The 11,005-nt window shown below is 40.4% G+C and overlaps 1 protein-coding gene across 1 annotated transcript in view; it reads right to left on the reverse strand.

Annotated features, from left to right (window-relative positions):
• The window catches only part of grin2aa (glutamate receptor, ionotropic, N-methyl D-aspartate 2A, a), a 53,708-nt gene that overhangs the window by 36,846 nt on the left and 5,857 nt on the right, over positions 1-11,005 (reverse strand). Inside the window, exon 3 of the mRNA XM_008299764.1 lies at positions 9,398-9,826. Coding sequence (XP_008297986.1) covers positions 9,398-9,826 — 429 coding nt within the window. The remainder of the gene's footprint in view (positions 1-9,397; positions 9,827-11,005) is intronic.

Below are 11,005 nucleotides of genomic sequence, written 5' to 3' on the forward strand. Positions count from 1 at the left end.
GAAAATAAGAAAATAACGGATTTTCGTGACTTACATCAGATCGGGAAGAAGGGGGAAAAAAAGGCAAACAACTGCTCAAATGCTCCCTCTCTACTGTACGATATAACCTGGTTTATGTAATTCTCAGCATGTCTGAATCTCGTATTATTTACTTCAATAATGTGTCTTTTCTTGCATAATAAAAGTTTAATACTATGCATGTTAACAAACACATTCCCGAGATAAAACTGTCAAGTTACTACATTCATTTTTATTATATAGGTTCAAATAAAACACTTGCATGTTATCCAGTGCAGCAGCTTAAGCTAACTCTCATACCAAATCATAGGGACGGTGACAGATAGAACAGTGACAAAGGCTGTGCACTCTGAGTGGTTGTGTGGTGACATTTCATGAGACCAGTGTGGCCTTTTACATTGCTGTTAGTAACACACACACACATGCACGACAACAACAACAACAACAACATCAACTCGATGCCCAGGTGAAGTCAACCAGAGATAAGGGGATTGAGTCGTGATTAAAATAATCGTATTGGCCTGTAAGCAATCGGGCGAGCAGAATTAACCCTCTGAACCTCAAATCCTGCTGGCAGGTTTGAAAGGTATGTTTGTTTTTTTTCTAAATGCCAAAATTACACCATTTATCAGAGCCAGAAGCTGTAAAAAACAGAAACAATTGCAGGATTTTCAGCTTTGTGACAGTCCTTGAACCGCTCGTCTGTGATGTGCCACTCTGCCAAGAAAGTTTAAAACCCTGACATTTAATCAAAAACCCAACTCTACACGTGGCTTTTTAAAAAATGGCAAAACTCTAGTCAAAACCTGTAAAAAATAAAGAAATTCTAAAGTTCTTTTTTTGTGATTTATGGCATTATAACTCCTGCACAGGAGTCGTTTTGAGTTTCTTCTACTGGTGGTTCTGCTGTTTCCAGCAAGACTTTATACTGGGAAAAAAAAATTGAGCAAAAAACAAACAAAAAAAAACCGTCCAGGATTGCTCATGGTTCAGAGGGTTAAGTCATTTGATTGAACGTGGGATGCATTGCTGGGATCGGTACTTGCACTTAGGAACCAAACATCTGGAAGAAATGCAGACACACTCACATTATTACACAAAAACATGTGGGAAAAACAATTCTCACCATTGACCATTCTGTAGGTTAAGCAAGCAGCCTCTCAGACTGAAGCGACTCCTCGGCTGAAAACATTCTTGGTGATTCAGGCTCATAAAAGTGGTCAGTTTTTTGAAAATATTATACAGTGAAGCTTACAATGAGTTCGGCCTCAACTTTTTCAAACCACCTGTCAGGAATGTCTGTGTGTTTCCGTTACAAACATCAAAATGAACCATCCTTTTGCTGTAAAAACACACAAATATGTTAAACACAATGCAGGCAGGACGGGCAGATTGTGTTTGCAAATGTGTTTGGGAGGACGCCCGATGAACAGGTGGACCTGATAGGGCGTTGCTAGGATACACCACATCCTAAAGTGTATACGCTGGAAAATGACCCACAACAAAAACCCCAAACGGACATCCCTGTGCAGAGATATAAAGTGCTTTGCCCACCTCGACAATTCCCCACCTAATGTTTCCTCTCCCCCCCCTCCTCTGTAGCACTGAGATCACAGTCCAATTTCTCTCACTTCCCAGCTTCTATTATTTCAGTAATCTCCCTATTCATTTGGGGGAGGTGGGGAGACAGCAAAGATGGAGCACCCAAAAAAAAAAAAAAAGATGAGTGAGGGAAAGAAAAGTATGATGAGGAAGAGGGATAAAGCCTCGAGAGTTGGGATAAAAATATCTTCAGTGTTATATATTTTTTTTTACTCCTTTACTCTTATTTTGGAGTAGAAAGGGGGGTTGTGATGAAGGGAAACGAGGTGGAGGGGAGGGACACTGCAGAAGAGTTAACCAACACTGCAAGTGCACTGCAGCAAAGCAAATAAGAGCATGCACTGCATTACAGATGCGAGCGCCACATTCTCTCCGTTTATGCTGCTTTCTTAACTCTTTGCACACCGAAAAAAAAACAGAGCATCCATTGCATCAACATAGGAAGCGAGTGCATTTCCAAACACAATTTTCCTCCGAGCACACCCAGTCCTCTCTACGCTGCTCTGTCAAAACGCTCTTGACACATGAGATCCACGAGCTCAAGTGCTCACTTATTCTGAGTTGCTGTAGATCTCCCCAAGTTTATAAAGGGTTTACTTTGTGATAAGACACTTTATCTGAAGAGGCTTCACCGCAGGGGGAGAAGACTCTCGACAAAGACGTTAAAATGAACTGTATGACGCTGTGTGTTAAAGATAGAGGCATTTATCCTTGCTAAGACAAGGACCAGTCAAAGCAATGATGTATACTGTCAGAGCACTCGTGATCTATGGCGCACGCGGACACATACACAAGTGTTACGCCCAGATAAAGATAAAGGATCAAGTCTGGGGGAAAAAAAAAAAAAGATGGGGGAAGCTGCTATCAATGCTGATTTAGGTCTTTTGAGAATATCCCAAGGGTGGGAAGTCATTTGAAAACTGAAGCCTCAGGTGGTATGTGTCAAGCATGGCACGAAGGATGGATGATTTAGATGCTAATTCATGTCTCCTCTTGCGCCTGTTTGTTATTCTAAATTTTGGGTGCCACAACATTTACACTGACAACTACATTTAGTCTTTTTCAAGCTTACTGTTGAAAATGCAACACATGTCCACGCCGTTGCTGCAGCGGGGTTTCTTTTGTCTCACAAAATAGGATTTATGCGCACATCGGCTTCGGATCCTTCTCGCCGTAGCTCAGTTTAATCATCGTTCACCAACATGTGAATCGAGTTTTAGGGCAGCGCAGCGTTTTTCACGCAGCACCTTTCATGGGTAAATCGAAAATCTGATGAAAAATTAATAGAAGTTTTTTGCGGTAGGACGACTTTGCTGTTTACCAAATTCTGCTCATGCGTTTTGATCTCTACTGTCTGAGAATTCAAACCAAAATGTGAAATTATTCATTATGTCCAAAAAAAAGGCACTGACTGAATTTCTGGTATTTTTTTCACAATATGTATATATTTTTTTAGGAAATGCAAGTGACTTTACTCCTTATGCAGTCACAGTAGGCCTTCGCTGTAGGTAATGAAATGAATGAATGAAATTAAATGAAAAAAAATGAATGAAAAACACTTTATTTATCCCAGAAGGGAAATTCAATTAAGTTAAAAATAGTAAGTTAAAAATCTGAAAACCAAGCAGTTTCTATGTGTTTTAATAATAATTTTTGTTCCTGTCACATTTTTTCTCGCCGTATTCAAATTTTTTACTGTGATATACAATCCTGCACCTCTATGTAAACAACACAACCACTGCAACAAGCAGAGAGAACTGAAGAATGTCAATAATAAAGCTCTAAATCATAAAAAGCAAAATAATCAAAGTTGAATTTTACTGATTGGTTTTAATAAAATCGAAAAAAAAAACAACCTGAAATCAATATGTACAAAAGAACTTACAGATGCTACCAAAACTGGAATCAATATGTTAATTTATGTATTACATATTTACGACTGACATTTTAATTTGTTTTCCTACTTGTGTTCCACATGGTTCGTGTACACACAGCCTGCAGTTCAGACAAATATTCCTTAGGTTCTTGTCATGTGACTTGCATCTGAGTGATGAATCTTTCCCCAGTCGCTCCAAGAAGCAGAGAATGTTTTATGTTTTTATAGAATCAGCTCAATAAAAACAATTTTTGGGGGGAATTTTTTTAAATTAGACGTGTTGAAAAAAGTAGTTTTGATGCAATGTAATGAATTAAAATACAGATTTGGTCAATTTAGTCAGCAGTTTTCTCTTTTGACAGTTTCTGGCTCTGACAAATAAAGTAGTTTTGCAGATTTTTCCAAAATAACATGACTTTTAAACACACCTTTAGGTTAAGTAGGCTTCCTGTTAACGTTTAAACTTTAAACACCTTTTTTCTAAGTTTTATGCAATTACTGCAGTCAGCCTTTGTAAGGTTGTGTCTGTTTTCCAGAATTAACCTCCCTGTAATCAGCGTTTGTTAAGCGAGCTCCACCCTCGACCTACTGGTGAATATTGTGCTTTCAGAGTGTTGTATAAAAAGCACACCCGCCGCTGCCAAATGGACACTTGAGTCTGAGCATCAGGCACTTGAACCGCAATTAGCTCATTGTTTCAGGAGGTGTCTGCTTTTGCTTTGCAATCATCGGCTCATCTCGTCAATATTACAATCACAGCTCCTGCATATTTACGCACTTGGATGCACGTTTGCTATCATGCACACTTGTTTTGTTAAAAAGTGACTGAGTCCCTCCCTCATGCAGACTCTTACCTGCAAGGCGAGCTGACACTTGAGCCGACAATAGGGATCCGAGGCCTAAAAATGACTTTGTGATTGCAGATATGCCCACTCACGCCCACGTGTACACAAATGCATTAGCTGCTCTGTCAATCAGAACTTTCTCAGCGTTTTCTCTTGCCCTTCTTTGTGTTTCCTATCTCTTGGACCCATAACGCCGTGTGTCCTAAATACCAGCTTTTGATGCACTAAAGAAAATGTGTCACCTACTTTATAACCGTGTATTTGTGTTTGCTTGGTTGTAATAACACAACAGCAGTTTGAACACGTATAGAAACTGACACACGCCAGCTCTGTGCACACAGCGGCGTATGTCGTGTGCACATCCTTCCATAAGTGACAGCGTGCGGGAATGTTCCCCCATCTTGTAAAATGTGCCGCTCGCTGCGAGATCAAATGCTGCCGGTGTTTGTCACAACTCACGAGAGACCAGCAGACATAAATTTACATGTACGTTTATTAATAGATAAACACACATCGACATTGTTAGCAAATAACGATGCACTGATGGAATATGTATCAGCAGTTGGCTGACTGGTGTGTTGAGCATTATTGTCTCCAAGCCTTAAATTTTGAACAATATACAAATGGAGTATCCTTTGGTCTCTTTGCACACATGTTGCATCTAGTTGTGGTCTTTTTGTGTCTCTGTTTGATAATGTTGTATCTCTTCGTGGTAATTTTATGTCTAGTTGTGGTCATTTTGTGTTTCTTTTGACATTTTGAGTCTTGTTTTGATCATTTTGTGTATTTGTGGTCACTGTGTGTCTCTTTGTGATCATTTTGTGTCAATTTATGGTCATTTTTTTGTCTCCTTGTGGCTATTTTGTATCTCTTTTGACATTTTGAGTCTCGTTTTCAACATTTTGTGTCTCTTTGTGGTCATTTTCTGTTTCTTTTTGATCATTTTGTGTATCTTTTTGATTATTTTGGATCTCTTCGTGGTAATTTTGTGTCTATTGGTGGTCTTTTTTGTGTCTCTTTACAATCATTTTGTGTCTATGGTAATTTTTTGTCTACTTGTGGTTATGTTGTGTCTAGCTGTCGTCATTTTGTGTCTCAACACTGAGTCTCGTTTTGATTATTTTGTGTCTCTTTTGACATTTTGAGTCTCTTTTTGATCATTTTGTGTCAATTATTGTCATTTTTTTGTCTCCTTTTGTTCATATAGGGTCTCTTTGTGGTCATTTTCTGTTTCTTTTTGGTCATTTTGTGTCTCTTTGTGATCAATACGTGTCGATTTATGGTAATTTTTGGTCTATTTGTGGTTATTTTGTGTCTCTTTTGAAATTTCTGTGTCTCTTTTTGGTCATGTTGGGTCTCTTTGCAGTCATGTTGGGTCTCTTTGCAGTCATGTTGCATCTAGTTGTGGCCTTTTTGTGTCTCTGTATGACCTATAAAGCATTTAACATATATTCTACAAGCTTGACTTCACAACTGCATCTTCTCATCTAATGCAAAAGTCCATCAGCAGATGACAGGCATCTTTTAAAACCCTCAGCTGCATTGTGTTGTGTAAGTACAAGCTTTTTTTTTTTTCTTCTGTCTTTGCACAGCTCAAATGACAGCTGCCCCAGGACTCACTATGTGTGTGTGCGCTTACATGTGTGTGTTTTCTGAGTCCTGACCCTCATATATCAGGGCCACAGACTGAAATTACCTGTCAGAACAAACTACTACCACCACGACTTTTCCTGCGCACACACTCTCACGCTGATAAATATGTGCTAAAGTCTTTTAAGGCACACTGTTCACCACAGCAAGGTGAATAGTACACTGTAAATCTGTCATGACAGAACATTCTCTTAAGGGAGGATATTTCTCTTGTTTCCAACATGCACGCGCCCAGTCGCACGCACACATACACAAACCTTCACATGCACACACCATATTTTATACAGAGCACAAGTTGTCACTTGGTCTGATTGCTGCACTGGCCAGCTCTCTTAGTTGGTCATTTGTCTCCTGCTTTTTTTTCTTTTTTTTCCCTTTATTTAATTTTATTTTTCTATTACTCTGCAAAACATATTCATCTTGCATGTGTCAGAGCGGATTTATCATCGCAGCTGTCACAAGCAAAGTGAGTGAGGTAAAACTTCACTGGAAGGCAGCGCTAGTCACTGCGGACTGCTCTGTCAATTCCAGCACTAACTATTAATATTACTCTCATCAGAACGAGTTTGGTGTTTCTTTGGCACCATTAATGCCGCCGTAAATCAAATTCTTGTCACAAACCGTAGTTGAGTCTGAGAGAAACAATAAATTTCAAAGTCAGCGTTAGCTCATTAGATAATGCCTGAAACAACACACCCAGCGAGTAAATAAAGAGAAGCCTGGGGTAAAATACCGCGACCCACTTAAAACACTGCGACGTGTGACACCGGTGCTGTACATTTGTACGTACAGCCCATCTGCCCACCGTTTTATGTGTGTGTGTGTGTGTGTGTGCTGACCATGTCCTCCTATCTCCCCTGACAGCCGCTGATGGTCTAACAACCCACACTGGCCCGTCGCCCCGACCCAGCCTTGACCAATCGTGTTTTTCATGTCCTGGCCCTGAAGCCCTATTGGCTGAGCTCTCTCACCCACAACAGAGCCATCTGTGGGCACTCATCACCTGGGTAACAACCAGCAGCAGAGCATACTGGCAAAAAAAAAAAAAAAAAAAAAGTCAGCTGGCTCTGGATATTTGCTCATTTTTTATTGGTTTATCTGTGTTTTCCTGAGAGCTATATTAGTGTGAATTGTGTGCAAATCGCTACTTGAAGTTGAGGTTTATTACACCAGCGTAATTAGTCAGTGCAGTTTTGTACAGTTTAGAGTGGCGGCTCATAAACGCAGACTTTCTGAAAAGGTGTGCAAACAGACGCTGATGGAAATGGGTGTAGCGGATTTCAGGCTGAACGTAGCGTAGCTGGTGCCCAGATAAGCAGGCTGAGTAATGCTAGCCACCTAAAGCCAAAAAAGTTTCTGCTTGATTTATTAACTAATTACACGAAAACGTCTCAGGCAGATTAAAATGTGTAGACAGTCCGAGCAGGATGACCTCCAAGAACAAAAAAGAAGTGAGACTTCAAACTTGATTTACTAAACTAGTATTAGTTTAGCTGAGAAAATAATCAAGACTTAATCTCATATATAAAAAAAAAGAAGAAGAAAGAAGCTATTGTTACACTAAAGCAAAACCACCCAGGGCTCTAAATGTGCATTTTTTGTGTGTTTATTCCACTTATTCAGTCTGTTTTAATGCATTCAGGTAAAGTAAATCCTATGCAAAGTTTTGAGATGGGTTAAAACCAACAATCATCAGACACTAACGTCAGAGAAACAGTTGTTCTATAACCCTCTGAGCTCCAAAACCCACCAGGAGGTTTGAAAAGCATGTTATTTTCTTTATCTTAGTTTTTATTTTAATCACCAGAATTACACCATTTATCAAAGCCAGAAGCTGTCAAAACAAGTTGTTTTTTTTGTTTTTAACTGTAATAACATCCCACTGGGGAAATGAGCCAAATCTAAGTTTACAAATCATGACATTTCATAAAAAACATTGCATTTTACATGTCTCATTAGAAGATGTCTAAAATAAATGATTAGGTCTGACCAGATTCTGTAAAAAACTACAAAAATTCTGCAGAACCAGGAAGTCACGACTGACTCAGCTGCAACTAACAGTCACGTGGAAAAACTTCAGGGAGTATTTGGCTGAACTGCAGGCGTCGTTTACGCAGAGCAAATAGAAAACAAGTATGTTGATTCCACATTTTTACTTTTTTTTGAGCAATCAAAGAACTTAACTATTTTTTATTTTTTTTAAATTAATGCCATTATCTTTATTATTTACTTATTTTTTTATAGAGCAAAAACGACATTCTGGAGTCCTCTACTTCTACTCATGCTGTTTCCATAGAGGTGAAGGACTTAATTTTGTAGTACAAGTGAGTAAAAATGTAACAGGAGCACACAAATAGCCAGAACCTACTTGGGGTTCACAAGGCTAATGCTAAATCCTTTTTATCAGCTCTGTTTCATCCAAGAAATAAGAGACTGGGAGAATAATGGCGTGATTGCTGTGCAGATTTACACTCTGGATCACTCATATTCGATAAGATATTACACTGACAGACTGTGTTTGGCAAAAATGATGGGCAGGCTGTTAAACACCAAACACATCCATATGCCTTTTGTGTTGCTAAATTTCCTCACAATCATTTTCCAGACCGAACATTTACACTGTCAGACAAACCACCGTGGAGACAGACAACGCTTCGGGTTTCGGTTCTTGGAAATGCTTTTTTTTGGAATCAAATTTTCGCCATTTAGACATAAGAATCTTAATTTTACACATCATTATGTTAGATATAAATATATATATGTATAAAAAGAGACAATATTGGGATGTAAACACAGGTTGTGTGTCTCTCCCTCCTCTGCCAGATGGAAACCCAGACAGAGCTGGCAAGACCTGCAACATCTCCCACTGGCTGCTGGAGAGGAGGTGGGGGGGGCGAACCGAAGAGAGTGAATGAGAGATGGAGGAATAAATGAGAAGAGGAACAGAAGGACTCATCAAGGAGCTCTTCAATTTTGGAGAGCACTCATTTGTAGCGGCCTCCCGCTGTTACCCCAGTCTCAATTTCTTCCCTTTGCTTCTTTCTTCGCTGCCTAAATCACAAACTCCCTCCCCAACTTCCATTCACCTCTTTTTTTTTTTTATCCCCCCCCCATCTTCCTCTTTAACTCCTACACTTCCTCTATTCTCTCAGCTCTAGCACTCAGTCCCTTGGTCTTATATCCAGTAATTGCATCTTATTCCAATCCCAAACTGGTGGAAACTTAGCGGAGTCTCTAATTAATGAGGACAAGGGTGAAAACAAACATACTGTGGTGGGAAGCGATGTATTCAAAGAGACGCCACAGATAAAAACAAGTGCATTAATGCTGTTGTTTCTGTTACAATACTCCTACCTCAACAAATTTCTTAATAATCACGATAGAATGTGAAAACAAATGTGCTTACTTGTGCAGTGCGCTGGGTGGCAGCTTGGTTGTCTTCTCCATCTGGCCATAACAGGAAGTCTTGGCTTCTGGGATGTCACCATACTCGTCCAACATGGCCGCTGCCGCCGACGTTATGATCCCCAGCCCATCGCGAACTCGGGCCTCCAGCGGGTAGTCCCAGTCGTCGTACGACACCGAAATCATTCCTGACGGAAACTCCTCCGGCGTTATTTCCGGGTTCCCCGTGGTGAGCGACGGCACAATCCAGATGTATCCGAACCCGGTCAGGCCCAGCGAGCGAGCCTCCTCCAGGATGTAGACCGCTTCATCTTTGGAGCAGTAGAGCAGCACCACCGGAGACTGGACCTTCTTGAGCATGATCTGAGACCGGCTGTCTTCTTCCACCGCGTCCAGAGTGATGATATTCTGCAGGTCCCAGCCCACAAAACTAGAAGCAAGGATAACGAGGACAGGAGTGAAATGTTAATATTTAACTAATAGACTATTAACTTTGCTCAGGTGCTGGCAAGGGCAGTTATAATTATCCATTATAATTAATATCATTGTTGAGTGCGACATGAATTCTAATAGGTGTAAAGTGCTTATTGTCAGGGGAAACACATTAAGGCTAAATGGAATGTAAATGCTAAAGCTCGGTCCTGTGTAATGATTCTCGGCAGGTTCCAGCCCACACAACTAAAGGACAAGGAGAACAAACACCGGCCTGTTAATGTGAAAGGTCCAAAGAAATGCCTGTGGTCTTTGTGCTAATTGGTGACAACAGCTATCAGAAAAGAGCGCAGCTATCAGCGCAGAGAGCAGTTTCTGTCACCCTTTAGAGCGAGAAAAGAAAAAAAAAAAAAGCATATTGCTTTGCTGCTGCGGCACAACCTGGCTGAAGACAGATAGAGGTTTTACTCAATGGAGTGTTGAAACTGCAAGAAAAACAGATCTGTGTAATTCCAAAGGTTTTCATTTATTTATTTTTTTTCCCATCTAGTTCTATCGCCAGTTAGCTGAAGTGGGCAGAGTGAGAAATAACAAGTGCTCATTAAAAAGGATAATGAATTTATAGCGTATCTTTCTCATCCAGCGGGAACATCGAGAGTGATAATATTCGGCGGGTCCCAGTACGCGAGGCTAAAGAGCAGCCGCAAAACGGAGGGAACAGCAGTTATGTTGGTTATTAAAGAACATAAAATGTCGTAAACCGGTAGCGCAGGAGTGCGAACGGCGGGGACGGATCCACGCGTTGGATGGAAAGTGAGTTTTACAAAGTGTGACATACGGTGGGGGAGAAGAGGGGAGAGCGGTTAACCGTCATGTAAGAACCCAACAATAGACAGACAGTGTAACGTGAGAGTGATTTGGGACTCGCTGTCTTCTTCTTGCTGTCCAAAGCGATGATGGGCTACAAGTCCCAGATGACAAAACTCGTAGAGAGACAATGATACACAAAGACACACACAGACAGAAGGAAGGAGACACAGTGGAGGATGATGACAGTCACGGCCAGATGTGATACTGTCAAGGCTAAAATAAATAGATTTTCTGTCCTGATACAAATGTTGGCAGAATAAACAACCTTTGTGAGAAATAAGCTTTAATATTATTGTGGATACACGTT

The sequence above is a fragment of the Stegastes partitus genome, unplaced genomic scaffold, assembly GCF_000690725.1.
Source record: "Stegastes partitus isolate 25-593 unplaced genomic scaffold, Stegastes_partitus-1.0.2 Scaffold1457, whole genome shotgun sequence".
NCBI classification, from domain to species: Eukaryota; Metazoa; Chordata; class Actinopteri; family Pomacentridae; genus Stegastes; species Stegastes partitus.